The sequence below is a fragment of the Camelina sativa genome, chromosome 11 (genome assembly GCF_000633955.1).
Source record: "Camelina sativa cultivar DH55 chromosome 11, Cs, whole genome shotgun sequence".
NCBI lineage: Eukaryota > Viridiplantae > Streptophyta > Magnoliopsida > Brassicales > Brassicaceae > Camelina > Camelina sativa.
Genome location: NC_025695.1, coordinates 43,554,370 through 43,573,611, shown reverse-complemented (window position 1 = coordinate 43,573,611; position 19,242 = coordinate 43,554,370). Strand labels below are relative to the sequence as shown.

The window sequence follows — 19,242 nt, the reverse complement described above, 5'->3', positions numbered from 1 at the left end:
TCCTGATCTTCTCATTTTTTTGTTTAGGGTTGTCACAAAAATCACTGGGTTAATTAAAAAGCTAGGAAAGTCCTATGGACAGGATCAGTTTGTTGCCCAATGAGTGTCTGTTGCAGATACTTTCATCGCTTACCACAAGAGATGTCTTGAAGACAAGTTTATTGTCGAAGCGATGGCGGAATCTTTGGAAGTTGGTGCCTAAACTCGAGTACATCTATTATGATGAGGATGCTGAACTGTGGAAGTTTTTTCTATTTGTGGAAAGGTCTTTGCTATTAAACATGGCTCCAGTCTTAGAGAGTTTGCATTTCAAGTTTGTTCGGAAATGCAGGGACGTAGATATTGGGTTTTGGGTTAGGATTGCAGTGGAACGAGGTTTGCGTGAGCTGGATTTTGATTATAGTCTTATGATTGATGAGCCTATCAGAAGATTGCCACGGAGCTTGTTCACATGTGGAACACTTGTGGTATTGAAGTTAAAACATGTATCTCTTGTGGATGTTCGATTCCTGGTATGTTTTCAGCTGCTCAAAACGCTGCATCTGGAATATGTGATTTTCCTTGACGATGAATCTCCTAAGAAGCTTTTATCAAGCTGTCCTGTTCTTGAAGTTATGGTCTTGGATCGAGAGGACGACGGCGTTGGCAATGTGGGGAGTTTCTCTGTTATGGTGCCTTCGTTACAAATATTTGTCTATTATGGAGGATCTGGTTCTGAGCTTGAGTTGAGTTCGACTGCTTTGAAGTACTTAAAGCTGTTAGATCGTGGTTTCCAGTGTATGATTAAGTATTTGCCTGAGATTGTGGAAGCACATATCGAGGTTACATATTGCAACGCTGATGATATCCTCAGATCTATAGCATCAGTCAAACGCCTCTTTTTATGTTTACCCATAGAGGTAAGATATAGTAGAATCTGTTGTGATTAGATCAAACTTTTTGTCTTTACACGCTCATTTGTTTTATGTACTCTGCAGCCTGAGTTCCGTACTGGTATTATCTTCCACCAGCTTGAACACTTGGAGTTTTGCACTTGTGATACTTTGTGGGATATACTTATGTCTATGCTCCAACAATCCCCGAAACTTTGATCTCTCAAGCTTAACGAGGTAAATATAACCTTTTCAAACTATGAAAAAATTTGCGGGTTATATTGACTAAAATGTTCCTTTATGGTCTAATATGCACTCAGATCCATGGATACATTGTTTCTGGAGACCCTATGTTTGATTGGGATGAACCAAGCACTGTTCCTGAAACGCTGACGTCTGTTCTTGAAACTTTTGAGTGGAGAAACTACAGGGGATGGAAGATAGAGAGAGAGCTCGCAACTTTTATATTAAAACATTCAAAACGTCTAAAGATTGCAACTTTTTCGCCAGCAGATTACGCACACGTGAGACCGGAGCTCCGCACCACAGTTGGGATGAAATATCGTATGCTCACAACGCGTTTGCCAAGGGGTTCAACAGAGTGTGAGCTTGTCTTTGGTTAAGTTGTCTTTGGTTTTTTTTTTTTTTTTTGACAAGCTATTGTCTTTGGTTAAGTTAAGCTTTGTCTTTGTAGTTGTAAAAGTTTAGACAAACAGTAATTTGATAATGTGGATTTTATGAAAAGATAATTCTACATTTTATTGAAGATTTACTCATGTTAAAAAAAATCAGTGAATAAACTCCTAAATAAGAAGTAAAACTGAAGATAGCTTTTTCTGAAAAAAAATATATAAAAGATAATTACTGCAATATATCTACAATAATATTGTTTTGTTCGTGGGATATTTGAAGCGTGGATATACCTACATGAAAATACCGATTAGGGTTCTTCAGTGACGACAACTCGACAAGGTCCTTCCAATCTTACTTCGTTTAATTTTCTGAATCTGAGAAATAGCATCGCATAATTTTCTAGGGTTGATTCTAATCTCTCTGAAATAAAATTTGTTTTCTTGTAGACTACTACTTTTTATGGTTTTCGGAAAAACAAAACCATGTGTTCATAGTTCCTGTTTCTATACAAATTGAAGAAAAGGAAAGCTAAAACCAGGTTTCGTGGTTTTCGTTGGTACGGTAAAGATACCCCCCTCCGATGCGAATACATACAATGCTCTGCAGCTCCAATCCGATGAATTACCATTTACAGCTGTAGTAGGATAAAGTTGCTTTAGGAACTCTAGATTGTTCCATAGCTGTATATAAAAGAGAGATGTAACAACCCTAATGTAATTAAGCAATATACAAAGTCTTTTTTCCAAAACCCTCGTTATCCTCTTTGTCCGTTCATGGTATCAGAGCCACTATAAACCTTCACAGGTAAAACAATGGCAACAACTTATCCTTTCCCGGATAATTTTCACGTCACCAGCGCTGCCACGCTCAAGCTCAATGATAACAACTATCTCTTGTGGAAGACGCAGTTCGAGTCTCTCTTGTCTAGTCAGAAACTCATTGGATTCGTCAATGGAGCTGTTATGGTTCCTCCTCAGAGTCGTCTCGTCACCAATGGTGCAAACACCACCGAAGTCCCGAACCCTCAGTATGAGGCCTGGTTCTGCACTGATCAACTTGTCAAGTCATGGTTGTTCGGTACACTGTCTGAGGAAGTCCTTGGACACGTTCACAGTCTAGCCACTTCTCGTCAGATCTAGCTCTCTCTTGCAGAAAACTTCAACAAAAGTAGTGTCGCTAGGGAGTTTTCTCTCCGTCGGAGTCTTCAGCTCTTGTCAAAAAGAGATAAGTCCCTCTCTGCTTACTCTCGTGAGTTTAAAGCCATCTGTGCCTCCCTCAGCTCCATTGGGAAACCTATTGATGAGTCCATGAAGATCTTTGGCTTTCTTAATGGTCTCGGCAGAGAGTATGATCCCATTACAACGGTGATTTCAAAGCTCCTTGAGCAAGATTCCAGCTCCCACCTTCACTGATGTTGCCTCTGAAGTTCTGGGCTTTGATAGCAAGATGCAATCTTACGAACACAATGCTTCTGTCACACCACATCTCGCCTTTAATACTGATAAGACAAACCCTTGTGATCCGTAGTACACACCGAATCAGAGAGGGAGAGGTCACTTTGGTCAAAACAGAGGAAAAGGAGGCTATTCAACAAGAGGAAGGGGATTCTCACAGCATCAATCTTCTTCTCAATCTTCAGGGCAAAGACCGATATGTCAGATTTGTGGTCATGTTGGACACACAGCGGTCAAGTGTTACAACAGGTTTGACAACAACTATCAAACTGAAGTTCCCCAAGCTTTCTCTTCTCTACATGTTTCAGATGATACGGGTAGAGAATGGCATCCGGACTCTGGTGCTACGGCTCACATCACCTCCTCTACCAATGCACTTCACTCTGCAGCAGCTTACACTGGTACTGATATGGTTCAGGTTGGTGATGGAACTTTCCTCCCCATAACTCATACTGGATCCACTACTATCACTTCGATGAAAGGTACAATCCCTCTAAATGATGTTATAGTCTGTCCAGATATAAAGAAATCACTCTTGTTTATGTCCAAGATATGTGATGGTTATCCATGTGGAGTTTATTTTGATTCTAATAAGGTCTGTGTTATTGATATAAACACTCAGAAAGTGGTGTCCAAGGGTCAGCGCAGTAGTGGGCTCAATGTGTTGGAGAATCAAGGACTTATGGCTTTTTATTCTAATCGACAATGTGCAACCAGTGAGGAGGTCTGGCATCATCGATTGGGACACTCAAACTCCAAGGTTCTCCAACAACTTCAAAGCAGCAAGGACATTCAGGTTAATAAGAGCAGCACAACCTCCATTTGTGAGCCTTGCCAGATGGGGAAGAATTCTAGATTAAGTTTTGTAGCTTCTGATTCTCGTGTTATGAACCCTTTAGATCGAATACATTGTGATCTTTGAGGGCCTTCGCCAGTTGTATCCAACCAAGGGTTTAAATATTATGTGGTTTTTCGTTGATGAGTTTTCAAGATTCTCTTGGTTTTATCCCCTACGAACAAAGTCTGAATTCACTGCAGTTTTTATTGTGTTTCAAAAACTGGTTGAGAATCAGCTAAATACAAGAATAAAAGAGTTTCAAAGTGATGGAGGGGGAGAATTTACAAGTCATAAGTTAAAAACACACTTCAGTGAGCAAGGCATACACCACAGGATATCATGTACCTAATCTCCACAACAAAATGGCATTCCTGAGAGGAAACATAGACACCTGGTTGAGCTTGGTCTATCAATGATGTTCCATAGTCACATACCTCAAAAATATTGGGTTGAAGCCTTCTACACAGCAAACCACATAGTCAACATGCTTCCCTCATCTATCTTAAATAATGTGAGTCCTCTTGAAACCTTGTTGCATCAGAAAACCAGACTATTCGTCTCTGCGTGTGTTCGGATCTGCCTGCTACCCTTGTCTGCGTCCGCTTGCAGAGAACAAGTTTGATCCGAGATCCCTTCAATGTATCTTTCTTGGATATCATGCTCAATACAAAGGAGACCGGTGTCTATATCCTCCAATAGGCAAGGTGTATATCTCGAGACATGTTATTTTTGATGAAGAAGTGTTGCCGTTTAAGGATCAGTACAAGCACTTAATACCAAACTACAAGACTCCACTCCTTCAAGCTTGGCAGTGCACTGATCCTCCATCAGAGAATCTGACATCTACTTCAACTCAGATCCTACCATGTCTCATGTCTACTATTGCTCAACCTGTTCATGAACAACATATCCAAGAACAAAACGAAGATAATTCAGACCACGGCGAATCAGACAATACAAATGTTCTTGAATCAGAAACAGAGGAGTCCGAACATAGTGCTTCTGATCAAGAACAATAGCCAGTTGCAGAACAAGTCCAGGAAGTCAACAATTCTCACCCCATGACAACTAGATCCAAAGCTGGCATTCACAAACCAAACCATAGGTATGCTCTCATTACTGCAAAAACTACTATTAAGGAGCCTCAAGGTATTGCTTCAGCCATGAAACATCCAGGTTGGACTGAAGCTATCATGGAAGAATTGAGAAGAATCTACATGTTAAACACCTGGTCTCTAACTCCTCCAACAGAAGGTATGAATATTTTGGATTCAAAGTGGGTTTTCAAAACAAAATTGAAACCGAATGGAGAAGTGGATAAACTAAAGGCACGCCTTGTGGCAAAGGGGTCTGATCAAGAAGAGGGAGTAGACTATTTAGAGACGTTCAGCCCTATGGTTAGGACAGCCACAATTCGGCTGGTACTCGACACTGCAGTCGCACGTGGCTGGTCCCTAAAGAAACTTGACGTCTCCAATGCTTTTCTACATGGGGAACTTCAGGAACCAGTGTTCATGTATCAACCAACTGGATTCATTGATCCAGAAAAACCAAATCATGTGTGTCGTCTTACAAAAGCACTCTATGGCTTGAAGCAGGCCCCAAGGGCGTGGTTTGATACCTTCAGCACATTCCTCCTTGAATTTGGTTTTAATTGCAGTACTGCAGATCCATCTCTGTTTGTGTTACACCAAGGCGACAAGATCATTGTCCTGTTACTATATGTTGATGATATACTCCTAACTGACAACAATCAATCACTCCTAGATCAGCTTCTACAGTCTCTCAACACACGGTTCTCCATGAAAGATCTTGGTCCACCTCGTTATTTTCTTGGAGTGCAAATTGAATCAACTGATGATGGTTTGTTTCTGCATCAGACAACATATGCCTCAGACATTTTGTATCAAGCAGGGATGTTAGACTGCAATCCAATGCCAATGCCTCTACCTCAACAAGTTGACAAACCTAACACGACTCCATTTGAGGAACCAACGTATTATCGAAGCTTGGCAGGTAAGTTACAGTACCTGACTATCACTCGTCCTGACCTTCAGTATGCTGTAAACTTTGTTTGTCAAAAGATGCACGCTCCAACAAACTCGGACTTCAGCCTCCTCAAGCGAATTCTCCGTTATGTGAAAGGTACATTAAACATGGGTCTTCCAATCAGAAAACATGGAAATCCTGTTCTGTCGGCCTTTTATGATAGTGACTATGCGGGTTGCAAGGATACACGACGATCAACAGGTGGTTTCTGCATTCTGTTAGGCTCAACTTTAATATCTCGGTCCGCTAAGCGTCAACCGACAGTGTCTAGCTCCTCGACTGAAGCAGAATACAGAGCTCTCTCTGTTGTTGCTCTTGAACTGACTTGGATCTCCTCCCTTCTTTGAGACATTGGCATCCCTCAATATCAACCAACTAAGGTATTTTGTGATAATATCTTTGCGGTTTATCTCTCCGCAAAGCCTGCTCTGCACAATCGGACCAAGCATTTTGACACAGATTTTCATTACATCCGAGAACGGGTGGCTCTTGGCTTCATTGAAACATATCACATACCGGCACTCCTCCAACTTGCTGACATATTCACCAAGCCTTTACACAAACCAATGTTCGAAGGTCTACGTCGCAAACTCGGTGTTTCTGTTTCTCCGACAACAGCCACGCCAAGTTTAAGGGAGAGTCTAGAGAACAACCCAATCAATAGAGTGGGTCTTGACAAAACAAACTTGACTGAAGCCCAAGTCCATAAACAGTCAACACAAGAAGACAAAGACCAAGGTTTCAAAACAGAGTAATGTTGGTACGGTAAAGATACCCTCCTCCGATGCGAATACATACAATGCTCTGCAGCTCCAATCCGATGAGTCATCATTTACAGCTGTAGTAGGATAAGGTTGCTTTAGGAACTTTAGATTGTTCCATAGCTATATATAAAAGAGAGATTGTAACAACCCTAATGTAATTAAGCAATATACAAAGTCTTTTTTCCAAAACCCTCGTTGTCCTCTTTGTCCGTTCAGTTTTGTCTCTGATTTTAGGGTTTCGTGGCTTGGAGAGCACTCGATATGGACCGTATCAGTTTGTTCCCCGATGATTTCCTGTTGCATATACTTTCATTGCTTCCTACAAAAGATGTTTTGAAGACTAATGTTTTGTCAAAACGATGGCGGGATCTTTGGAAGCTGGTGCCTAAACTCGTGTACATCGATAACAATAAAAAGACTGAACATTGGAAATTTTTGCAGTTTGTTGACAGGTCTTTGCTATTAAACAAGGCTCAAGTCTTAAAGAGTTTGCATTTCAAGTTAGATCGACAATGCAGGGACGTAGATATTGGGTTTTGGATTAGAATCGCAGTGGAACGAGGTTTGAATGAGCTGAACTTTGATTATTGCTACACTATTGATACGCCTAGCAGATTGCCTCAGAGCTTGTTCCTACATTTCATTGGGATGAGCCAAGCACTGTTCCAGAAACGTTGATGTTTGTTCTTGAAACTTTGGAGTGGAGAAACTACAGAGGAGGGAAGAGAGAGAGAGAACTCGCAACGTACATCTTGAAACATTCAAGGCGTTTAAAGATTGCTACTTTTTCCCCACATGTCAGTAGACCCCCCACACTGAAAGTAAAATATGATATGATCACGGAATTGGCGCGTACGTCGAGGGGTTCCACAGAATGTGAGCTTGTGTTTGGTTAAATGATGGTGTGGTCCTTAAGTCACTAGGAGCTTGGAGATTGGATTTATAGAGAGATTGGCCAATTCTGTTATTTCTTATTACTTTGTTACTGACTCTAGCTTATAGACCTGAGAGTGGCTACGACCTTTGGTATTGGCTGATAAGCCTATCTCTGTACACCTCTATTTTTAGTTATTAGAATTTTATGGAATTGAGTCAACAAAATAATCAAGGAGAACAATAGCCATATTGATGTTGTTATATGAATATTAAATTATTTATTGAGGACCTATATAGCTCACTAGGAAGTAGGAACACACACATCGTTAAATTTTTGTGAAAATGAGATAGTTTCAGTTACAAATACATGTCTCGAAATCTATGTTGCAAACACCTTTCTTCGGACGACAAAATTGTTTGCAATCACCGTCAGACAAACATAGTGGTCCGACGTCTTTCCCTGACTTATTCATAGCTGTTGGCGGTGTCGGTGTCGGTGGTGGTGGGGTGCAAGCACACGGGCTTGATGACTCGCAAAAGCATTGGTGATGCAGACTCTCACGAGCCGCCGTGACAAGTAGACCTGTGCCACCACATTCTTATATGAACATAGACAACAAGTAGTATATGATGGAAAGACAATGCAATCAATTGGTACGTTTGTTCAAAACTTAGAGAGTAGTAGGATGCACATAACAATCAAGAAAAAAAACAACAAAAGAATAACTTGATCACACAGAAATTTATCATGCAAAGATAAACAGTGGAAAATAAGCATATCAGATGCATGTGGAAAATAAAAACAGACCATGTGATACTATGATGTAGATTGTTGCAACAGTCATAACTAAGGAGAAACTGATCTTTGTCATGTTTACTGTTTGTTGTTTCTTATTTTCTGGGGAGTATTGTTGGAATGTGTTTTTTGGGTTTCTTTGACTCTTTGCGATATATACTTTGTTGTCAGTTTGGTGAACTTATTTATAGGCTAAGGTGTTTATACTTTATCACAAGATATCTAGAAAAAGAAATGAATCCCAGGAGATATATTCAATCAAAACATATATGACTTAAGCAGGGGCTTGGGGGTATGAATCTAGCATTTTAATTGATTTATGTAAAAAATACAATTATATGTTATTCAATCATGAATTTCAGATGTCTAATGAAATCTACTGTTATAGAACTAATGATTTAAAAATCTACTTCATGATATTGTTATTGGCAACATTTTGAGGATTTGATTTTTTAACGATTTGGAAAGATTTAGGTGGATTTGAAAGAATTTATTTAGTTAAAAATACATAAATCTACAAAATCATCAAAACCACATCAACTTCTCTAAAATCATCAAAATAATCTAAAAACTCATTAAAACTCAAGTCTTATAAAATATTAAATTAAATCTCATGATTTTTATGTAGGATTTAAGAGGATTTTACAATAAATTATAACAACTTCTCTAAATTCACCCAAAAATAATCAAAACCATTTAAAAACTCATTTTAAAATAAATAGAAAGAAATAACAAGTATATATAATAATTATCACATAGGGATTATATTCTCCACCCTAGATATGGATTTTCATACTTTCATAAACTTTTTCTTCAAGTCAAATTAAGGTGGTTGTAATTTTGTGAAAGATGGCCATATGCACAAGCCAAATGGAAATGAGCCAATGATAATAACATAAAATTAAGGAAACCGCAAATTGGGAAGTTGATAGTAAAAAATAGCAAAGAGTACGTAAAAAAAAATTTGGTTGAGAAATAAATTTGGTTTGGGGAGAAGAATAGACTAGATTGTGAACAAACTAGTCGTGGAATGGATCAGAAACACTTACGTTATTACGCCAACGTGAAACACTTATTTATATATTTAACCTTGAGGCATAAAATAGTCCATTACAAAGCAATTACATTACATCTATTCAATTCATCGAAGACCAACAAAAAATTCATAATATATCATTTGCAATTACATTGTCCAATTTCATAGTTACAAAAACCACCATTTCCACCGCACGTACTTAAACACATTTCGTCCGACCAGCATGGCGGTCCGCTATTAATCACAGCGTTTGGCGACCAACAAACACATTTACCGTTTTTGCTGCAAATACCACCGTGTGAACAAATGTTTGTGCAACTCATGCCTTGTACACATTCTCGATTCTCAAGCGCCACCGTACCCAATAATGCTTCTCTCGCATTTGCCAAAAAAATAAAACAAATTAAAACCAAAAAATGCATGACGACGATTTTAACTATGAATTGCGTTTAATAACAATATGACATAGAAACCTTAAGTGTTATACGATTCATGTGTTTGGGATTATATGAGAATCAACAATGTCAACAACAACAAAAAGATGACATAAAACAAAAAATTTGTATCTGCATTCTACAATGTCAACAAAGAATTCATCGTCAGACGTCATATAAAGATCTATAAATCAAATTAAAATGGCGAGGTTTTTAAATCAATCTCACATACATGAGCATATGCAAAACAAAATATTTGAAGGAAGAAGAAAGAGATCGAACCATGTCCAAGAAGATAAGTGAGAGCAAAGAGAGCAATATAAGAAGTGGCCTTCGGCATTGGAAGTATCTAGTTGTCGAAATTACAAATCCTATGGGTGGATGTATTGAATCTAGCATTTTAAATAATTTGTGTAATAATTACAAATCTTATCTTATTTAATCAAAAAGTTTTTAAAGTATAATGAAATCTAGTGTTATTGAATTAATGATTTAAAATATACTTTAAATAATATATTTAAAAATCTACTTTTTAAAAAATCCATTGTTATTGAAAACATTTAACGAATTTTATTTTTAATGATTTGAAAAGATTTGAGAGGATTTCTTTAGTTAAAAATACAAAAATCCAAATTTTATGGTTTAATGTTGCATTTGAAATGGTTTCACGATAAATCATATCAATTTCTCCTAAAATCATCAAAATCGTATAAAACTTCATTAAAAATCAAATCCAATGAAATCCTAGATTCAATACACCTCCTAAATCTCATGGTTTTATGTACGATCTGAAATAATTTTACAATAAATTCTATTCTAGAACAACTTCTCCAAATTAACCAATAATCATGTAAAAACTCTTTTTAAAAATTAGAAAGAAAGAAGAGAATAACTAGAGTATTGATGTGATCATAAGACCATCCAAGACGACCCTTGAGTCTTGCTCAATACGAACAAAGTCAAAGATCAACTCTTCCAGCCAAACTACTATGTGGGATACATTCTTACTTCATCTAGAGCATATATCGAAGTGGAATCAGTCCAATCAGAGTTCGGATGAAGGAGTTATTCAATTTACAAATCAGGTGAACTCATGGCTACGCGATTTGAACCTACGAGCATTCAACGAAGGATTCCAACCAAGTAAGAAGGACTCAAGCTATGAACCAAACTGTTATAGAATCTTGATCCATTCCAGAACCAGGGAGATTTGGAGTCACATTAAGATCCGTTCATATGTGAAAGATATGGATATTTCAAGTCAGTGGATATATCCCAGTTCCAATTTCGCGTCTGAGCCAAAGATCGTGTTACACAGACCAATTCAGCAACAATTTCGACACGAAATCAGTTGGAGGATGTCAATGGATCTCGTATGTTTCCAACAAGATCAAGAAAACAAGATTTGGCCAACAAACCACAAAGTTACGCTTCATTTGCCAAAGGAGGTCAATCTAGTTCTTCATCTAAAGAGCTTTAGGTCCAATTGGTTTAGGAGTTTCCAGAATTATGTTTGGCAACCAGAAGTTGTTTCTACTAAGCCAAAAGTGAAGAAATGGTAAGTCCATGTTGTTTTTCATCAGCAAAATTGGACCAAGGAGTGAAAGAGAGAGAAGTTCAAGGATGCACTTATTGGGCTAATTCAAGAGATTATGGGCAAGGAGAGCATAGGAAATTCTATTGGGGATGTTGTTTACCAAGTCCAGTTCATTTTGAGCCTAATTCAAGTCCAAGAAAGGCCAAAATAATCACTTTATTTTGTGGTCAAAGGGGGGGTGACGAAAATGGAATTCAACTCACCTTGTGAAGGACACCTTGGAAAGGCAAACTTCAAGTCTTGGGTCTTCATTCAACTATCTATATTTAATGTCTTTTAGTTTCAAGAATAATCAATACTTGGCTTTGTTACCAAAGTTTTTTATCCCTATATAAACACATGTAATCTCATTTGAGAATAATCAATCAATTTTCCTTTTCATTTTAAGAGTCTATCTCTTTGTTCTTTGTCTAAAACATTTCTTTGTTTCTTGGTGTGTAATATCCAAGTAACAGCCTCCTCTTGCTGGACTAGTGTGTCATATCTAGCAGCGATTGGAGTTGGGAATATCAGCAGCCTTCCGTAACTGTTGTGCGACCCCTCAATCCATCAAATCTCCCTTGTTGCACCTTGCACCTTGGCGAGTTTCTATCCTTTCTAATCCGGCTGAGTGATCCTCGAATTTAGGCGTATCAAGTATTTATTACATATGGATTATATATTTTGCACTACATATGGATTTTCATCATTTCTTTAAACTTTTTTTTCAAGTCAAATCAAGGTGATTTTAATTTTGAAAGATGGCCATATGGATATAGACATGGCAATGAGCCAATGACAATAAATTAAAATTAGGGAAACGACAAACCAGTAAGTTCATATTAGGATCTGAATGGTAACCGCGGTTGGGGCGGACAAATCTGTTTGCGGACCAAACCGTCCTGTTTTAAGTGTGGACAGCAAATCGCTGCGGTCCAACTGTATTTGTAAGCAAAAGCGGTTTGCAGTTGGTCCACTGCGGTTTTATCTCTGTTTCTTTTGGACCGCTTTACTGCGAACTAAAGTTAATGAATGATAAATAAAAAGCAGTTTAATCTACAAGCAGGTTAATCCGCAGATAGATTTGTCTGCTCTGACCGCTGCAATTATCCACACCCTTAGAAACTAGCAAAAGAGTATGTAACAAAAAAAAAATTGGCTGCTAAATATATTTGGTTTTGGGCAGAAGAATACGCTAGTTTGTGAGCAACTAAATTATTCGGCATTGGAAGTGGGTCTAGTCGTCGAAAAATGGATAATTGAATCAAATAGTTCTTTGCGGGTGTTATATAGCATTTGGTTTAGCTAGATAAATCGTGGGAACTAAAATTCCCTAATCGAATTTTCAGAATTGACCAAGTATATAAACTCTCTCAGGTATATATCCTTCCACATATTCTCAAATTTTGTCAATAGCTATTAAAAAAATATCATTTTTATATGACGATAGTTATAAAAAATATTCCAGAGTTATCGACTCCGGAAACTCTTTATATAATTTTGACATTTGTACTAAACTTATCTGCGTGCCTCGGCGGTGCCTGGCTTGAAATTAAAGTTAATGCATTATCGGTTGTCATATATCAATTCCACGGGTAAATGATGCGTGACGTATCTATTAATCCAATGATTTCACTAGGATGATGACAATAATTAACCATTGGCTTATATTTAATCCAATTCGCATCAAGTACTTCATTAACACTACAAGCAATTATATTTTGATACTGGACATTATATATATCATCTTGCGACAAATTTTCTCAATTAGTACAGACGCCAAAGCTGAATTTGAGAGTTCGAGATATTTATCGTTGACAATGCGATTAATTTGATCTTATGGTTCGTTTATGAATATCATCAATCATGCTCTTGGTTTCCCTACAGTTTACGATGCAAATTTAGATTCAAAATAATTTGAGTTTAAAACAAAAACATGGATTAAAACGGGCCAATGATTGTAAAAAACATAAAAAAAAATTAGATAAGGCCTCAGAGATCTTGGTGGTAAGAATCATCAATTGAAGAATTACTTCATCAAGAGTAGCAAATATTTTTAATCACATCACCGGCCAAAATTCAAAATATCAAAAACAAAAATAAAGTACAATGAAATTGGATGAGATGAGTCAAAAGTAGCTGGTTTATAATAATCACATATTTCAGTGGGAATCCGATTTTATTTCATCACTCTCACCATCCATCCATCAAAAAGAATAATAACCCAAACAAATTCGATATAAGAGATTGATAGATGTATCTGCCTCTAATAACATAAGCTCCTTTGGTTAAAAAAACTAGGTTCTTAAGAGGCAGAGCAAGCTTACGGAGGTAATTTACGTAAGCTTACCGGACATAATTACATATATCCATCATCTCTTTCGCCTAACGATAGATTTCTTAATCTATTGCAATAATAGACTTAAGAAATTTGCAAACTAGGCTGACGAGAAATCGAAAATAAACGAAACATATTGACCATCAAAAATTTGACTCGATGAACAAAAACATGCGGCGGACAGAACAATAAAAAGCTTTGACTTGAATAGTTTGAAGGACAGAGCAGAGAAGCTGAGTGTATATATGCTTTTGACTCCGCAAAACCCTAGTTTATTATCACCGTCCTATTTTTGGTTTCGGGCTAACTATTGGCCCATTCTAATAAGCCCAGTGTAACAATTAAAAGGAAGATAAGGAAATAAATGCGAAAAAAATGGCCCATGCAGGTTTCGAACCTGCGACCTTCGCGTTATTAGCACGACGCTCTAACCAACTGAGCTAATGGGCCTTTCGATTTATGTAACTCTTACAAATTTTAAGTTTACAAACGTATGCTAAAAAATCAGTTAATAATCGAAACTGTGTCGTTTCATCGAATCTGTGTCGAACTTCTTCTCTCTTTCTCAGACACTGAGGCACTTGATTTTCTCGTGGCCAAATCTGTTTTCTCCGTTCATTCTCTCCGGTTCCGATCTCGAAGAAGATGAGAGTAGTTGTATTGTCTTCCTCTGTCTCCTTCTCTTTGCAGCTATCGTTTCTTCTTATTCTCCTTGTTTCTGTTATTAGATCGAACTCGTCTCCATCAAACGATCCGTTTCTCGGCATTTCTCCTCAAGGTTTGGTGGTTTCCTGCTCATTGAGAGATCTGCTTCGTTTTTTCTCAAGATCGTTCACTGTAATTACTCCGATTTGATCTTTTGTTTTCTCTTGTTGATGTTGTGTAGATGAGAAGTATTACAAGTCATCTTCGGAGATAAAGTGTAAGGATGGATCAAAGAAATTCACAAAAGCTCAACTTAATGACGATTTCTGTGATTGTTCTGATGGAACTGACGAGCCAGGTTCGTTTCGTTTTCTCAATTTCTCTTCTCTCGTTGATGTTGGTACTTTTCGATTGTAAAGTTCTTATTGTGTAGCTTTTTTTTTTTTTTCTTTTCTTTTGGTACGATTGTGATTAGTTGATTAACCATTACAGTTTCGTTGGGAATTCAAACTAGTGATTAAAGTTCTGGTTTTTGTTTAGTGGAGTGGAATATAGTTTTTTGCTTTTTTGGGGGGGTTATATGTGTGATGGATCATTTTGTTTACGTTGCTTTATGTGTTGATAAAAAATCCAGGTACCTCAGCTTGCCCAAGTGGGAAATTCTATTGTAGAAACGCAGGCCACTCTCCAACTGTTTTGTTTTCTTCCAGAGTCAATGATGGTATTTGTGGTACGTTACTGGGATTCTATAATTCATTTACATTGAATTAAGCTATGTCCTTTCAACCATATGGAGGAAGAAATTGTTGAAGAATTAGCTTATCAGTACTTATGGTTTGTTTTCCCCTATGAGAGCAGATTGTTGTGATGGTAGTGATGAATATGATGGTCAAGTGACATGCCCAAATACATGCTGGGAAGCTGGAAAAGCTGCTCGAGAAAATCTTAAGAAAAAGATCGAGACATATAACCAAGGGCTTGTTATTAGGAGACAGGAAATAGAAAAAGCGAAAGTGGGTCTAGAGAAAGATGCAGCCGAATTGAAGAAGCTGAAAAGTGAAGAGAAGATTCTCAAAGGCCTTGTTGAACAGCTGAAAGGTTTGCCTTTCTTTCTTTGGATGCGTAATTTAATCTTTCTGTTGGCTGATTTTGCAAGTGGAATGAGAGGGGAGGTTTAGTTTTCATCTTAGAGAACTTAAACGGACATATGTGTAGTTGGATGCTTGATATGCCTCGGATCAGTTAAAGTTTCACTAACCACCAAAAGGAAAAGAAGAAAGTGAGAAAATACATGACTTGTAGTTTATGTAGTGGAATCTGATTAACTTCTTTCTGTGATGACTACAGATGAAAAAGACAGAATTTTTTTTACTGTTAACTATGAGTTAAGTAAACAAAATTCAATTTCTTTCTATGCTTGACATGTTTACATTTCTTCTTTAGATCGTAAAGAACAAATTGAGAAGGTAGAGGAGAAGGAGCGTCTACAGAAAGAAAAGGAGGAGAAGGAAAAGAAAGAGGCCGAGTCAGCTGCCCATGAAGGAAAGGGGGATACTGAGGAGAAGACAGATGACAGTGAAAAAGTTGAAGAAAGCACCAATGATGAAGGGGTGCCTGGAGTTTCACAGCACGATGAAAATCCCCATGATACAACACATCATGATGAGATTGGTAATTACAAGGATTATCCTTCAGATGAGGTTAGTTCTTTTCTTGAACTAAAATAGATTTGCACGCTTTCATCTTTGTCGTCTTTTTAATTGTACTTATTCAACAAGTTAAGGAGTCAAACCATGGACGATAAGCTTATCAGACCATTTGTTAATATTTTGGTCCCTTTTGGACCTCCTGCTCGTTCATGAATCATGAGGTCATGAAATAAAATATTCAAGTTTCAATATGTGAGACGCTTGATACTCTTTCTCATTCTCATTGACATGATGACATCTAAACCTTGGCTATCTTGAACTCATTCACATGACTATGAACCCTCGTCAATACCTTCAGTGGTTTCTATTTTTCTTGAGTTCTCTTCTTTTGCTTTCGGGCTGTGTAACTCAAGCGGGTCCTGAATTAAAATTTAATTTCAGGAGCCAGCAGCTGAAGCTGAAGCTGAACCAACAAGTATATTGGAAGAAGCTACTCACACTAATCCAGCAGACGAGGTATGGAAATTTATTTTGATTCATATGCTTTTCGAAAAGTGGTGCAATCTGTTACTTGGAAGTTAGATGATGATATAAGGTTGTCTACTATACAGCATGTTGTGGATACAAAGGAGGAAACTCCCTCATCTGAGGATTCCGTCACAGAGGGATTGCAAAATGATGATGATACCAAAAAGGAGGAATCAGACGAGGTTAAGAAAATGGTAATTTTCTTTCAATTTCTGGCCTAGTTCATACAGTTGTCATACATCTGAGTATAGTTCTCTGAACTTCCGTGATGAGAATACTCTGTCTTTTTGAGACTTGTCTATTGCATTATTTCAGTAACTCTTCCCATTCTGAGTTATATCTTGGAAATTACTAATTTCCTGATTTTTCCCTTGACGTCAAAAGTACTCTACTTTCTATTTTGATAGGACGATCTTGTAACCGAAAAGAAGGAAGAGTTGTCAAAGGAAGAGTTGGGGCGTCTTGTTGCCTCTCGTTGGACAGGAGAGAAATCTGATAATCCAACTGAGGCAGACGATAGCCCCAAAGTTGATATTCAGGAAAACCATGAGCACACACCCATCACTCCACATGAAGTAGAAGAAGATGATGGATTTGTTTCGGATAGTGACGATACCAGCGATGATGGGAAATACAGTGACCATGAACCCGAAGATGATTCCTACGAAGAGGAGTATCGCCATGATTCTAGTTCTTCATACAAATCTGATGCAGATGATGATGTCGATTTATCAGGTCTGCACTATTTCCACAGATATTTATATTCTTGAACGATGTTAATCATCTATCATATTTAGTTGACATGATTGAATTTCGTTACGGATAGAGACAACCTCAAATCCTACTTGGTTGGAGAAGATACAAAAGACTGTCAAGAACATTTTGCTGTCTGTGAATTTATTCCAAACCACCCCAGTGGACAAATCGGGTAAAATAATAGTTTAGCATTTCCATTATTGGTACTAGTGCTACTCTTATTCTTTAGTGATTCATTTATATCATTTTGGAATGTGCAGAGGCTGATCGGGTACGCAAAGAATACGATGAGTCAAACTCCAAACTGAATAAAATACAGTCAAGGATATCGAGCTTAGAAAAGAAACTAAAACAAGACTTTGGTGTGTATGATAAGACATCCTAAGCACTTACATTTGCCTTTCTTTGAGTTAGTCCTTACATATTGTTATCACAGGACCGGAGAAAGAGTTCTATTCATTCCATGGTCGTTGTTTTGAAAGCAAACAGGGCAAGTAAGGATAATCTTATCAGTTTAATGTCTCATCCATTCTTTATTAGCATTATCAGGAATTATAATTATGGTTATCTTATGCATTTACTGTTATTACCTACATAATGGCGTAGGTATACTTACAAAGTCTGCTCATATAAAGAAGCAACACAAGAGGAGGGCTATTCAAAAACTCGGTTAGGGTAAGTATCATGCCACTGTATATTTTCTGTGCATGTTGATCTCTTTCATGATACATACACTAATAACGAGGAATGGTTTCGAAGCTGATCTCTATGCTTCTTTACTTTGTTTTATGGAATTTACCAAAATAGGGATTGGGACAAATTTGAGAACTCTTACCAATTCATGTCATATACCAACGGAGATAAATGCTGGAATGGTCCGGATAGAAGCCTTAAGGTAAGCGTTTGATATTGTTAAAAGTCCAAAAAATATTGTCCAATTAACATTGAGTCCAACTATCGAAAGAAATTAATGTGAGACTTGTCCTTGCAAAGATCACAGACGTTAAGAATACAAAGCTTGACTAGTTCAGTAAATGCAGGTGAAACTAAGATGCGGGTTGAAAAATGAGCTTACGGATGTCGATGAACCAAGCCGTTGCGAGTAAGTTCTTGTCTTGGATACATATCACGCACGGGTCATCATCCCCTTTTGTCTCCAGTTTTTCATTTTGCTATCCTTTATTATTACTCTCTTGTTACACAGATATGCGGCGATCTTATCTACTCCAGCTCGGTGTTTGGAAGACAAACTTAAAGTAAGTTGTTTTTGTGTCATCTCAAATCTCAAAGAAGACTACACTAGCTAACACTTCCTTAATCTGGTGTTTCGTCTTTTTTATAGGAACTACAGCAGAAGCTCGAGAAGTTGATGAACCAAGACAAACCTCAGAATCACGACGAACTCTGATCATTTTCACCTGAAATAATTCTTACCAGATGCGCACACTGCGGTTAGATTTATGTCAGTTAGACTAGTAATCTTGCTAAGTCTCAAACGTCAAGAAAGGAGGAACTAAAAAAAAAGTGAACGGAGAAGTTTTGGGTCGGAAGAGAATGATAGGGTCAAGTTTACCTCATTTGTGTTCAACAGAGACTCTCTATATATCAAAAGTATCTAGACAATGTTCAGCTTTGGTTAAGCGCAAAGAACGATTCTTCTATAAAAAAGACGTGAAGGAGGCCTAAAATCTTATAAAGCTTTTAGTGTCTTAAAGTTATTCGGGATAACATCTCGAAGTTTAATCACTGTTTAGGTCGGAAAGTGTTTTTACATACGTCCTAAACAAGTGGTAGGTTTTGGTTCGGTTTAAAAAATAAATTCTGATGCTTTGTTTTACAGATTCCATTACCAATAGAGACAAAACTCAATAATGAACTAAACTATTGCAGTTCAACACTTAACACCCTAACCGGGATTGAATAATTTATTATTTTCAAGATTATGAATAACTTAATTCCGGAATTAAACAAAGATCAAAATCATCAAATCTATAAATT

The 19,242-nt window shown here is 37.4% G+C and overlaps 3 protein-coding genes, 1 long non-coding RNA gene, 1 other non-coding gene and 1 pseudogene across 5 annotated transcripts; 3 read left to right on the top strand and 3 right to left on the bottom strand.

Annotated features, from left to right (window-relative positions):
* LOC104728929 lies at positions 75-1,495 on the top strand (annotated as a pseudogene).
* LOC109127439 (uncharacterized mitochondrial protein AtMg00810-like) lies at positions 4,859-6,193 on the top strand. Its single transcript, XM_019232108.1, has one exon. The coding sequence runs from the start codon at positions 4,859-4,861 to the stop codon at positions 6,191-6,193; it is 1,335 nt and encodes a 444-aa protein (XP_019087653.1).
* Positions 7,830-8,386, bottom strand: LOC109127606 (putative defensin-like protein 283). Its single transcript, XM_019232580.1, has 2 exons — positions 8,295-8,386; positions 7,830-8,069 (listed from the first exon to the last, which is right to left on the bottom strand). Exons 1-2 carry the CDS (start codon positions 8,356-8,358, stop codon positions 7,840-7,842), a joined length of 294 nt encoding a protein of 97 aa, XP_019088125.1. The 5' UTR covers positions 8,359-8,386; the 3' UTR covers positions 7,830-7,839.
* On the bottom strand, positions 9,373-10,118 carry LOC109127533. Its single transcript, XR_002034102.1, has 2 exons — positions 10,035-10,118; positions 9,373-9,688 (listed from the first exon to the last, which is right to left on the bottom strand). It is a non-coding gene; the product is annotated as an uncharacterized LOC109127533 (long non-coding RNA).
* Positions 14,043-14,116, bottom strand: TRNAI-AAU. The gene has a single exon. It is a non-coding gene; the product is annotated as a tRNA-Ile (tRNA).
* LOC104726188 (glucosidase 2 subunit beta) lies at positions 14,230-18,958 on the top strand. The gene is made up of 16 exons (XM_010444991.2): positions 14,230-14,444; positions 14,553-14,669; positions 14,946-15,041; positions 15,170-15,409; positions 15,755-16,011; positions 16,402-16,476; positions 16,572-16,682; positions 16,896-17,223; positions 17,315-17,416; positions 17,505-17,606; positions 17,681-17,738; positions 17,851-17,919; positions 18,052-18,139; positions 18,285-18,346; positions 18,449-18,500; positions 18,587-18,958. The coding sequence occupies exons 1-16, from the start codon at positions 14,312-14,314 to the stop codon at positions 18,650-18,652; spliced, it is 1,956 nt and encodes a 651-aa protein (XP_010443293.1). The 5' UTR covers positions 14,230-14,311; the 3' UTR covers positions 18,653-18,958.

Bases quoted from the DNA above. Each gene is read 5' to 3' on its own strand.
- LOC104726188 (XM_010444991.2), top strand. From the start codon at position 14,312: ATGAGAGTAGTTGTATTGTCTTCCTCTGTCTCCTTCTCTTTGCAGCTA. The intron at 16,477-16,571 runs GTATGGAAATTT...TCTACTATACAG, and splicing joins ACACTAATCCAGCAGACGAG to CATGTTGTGGATACAAAGGA. The intron at 17,920-18,051 runs GTAAGTATCATG...TTACCAAAATAG, and splicing joins TATTCAAAAACTCGGTTAGG to GGATTGGGACAAATTTGAGA.
- LOC109127606 (XM_019232580.1), bottom strand. From the start codon at position 8,358: ATGACAAAGATCAGTTTCTCCTTAGTTATGACTGTTGCAACAATCTAC. The intron at 8,070-8,294 runs GTCTGTTTTTAT...GTGGTGGCACAG, and splicing joins CTACATCATAGTATCACATG to GTCTACTTGTCACGGCGGCT.
- LOC109127439 (XM_019232108.1), top strand. From the start codon at position 4,859: ATGACAACTAGATCCAAAGCTGGCATTCACAAACCAAACCATAGGTAT.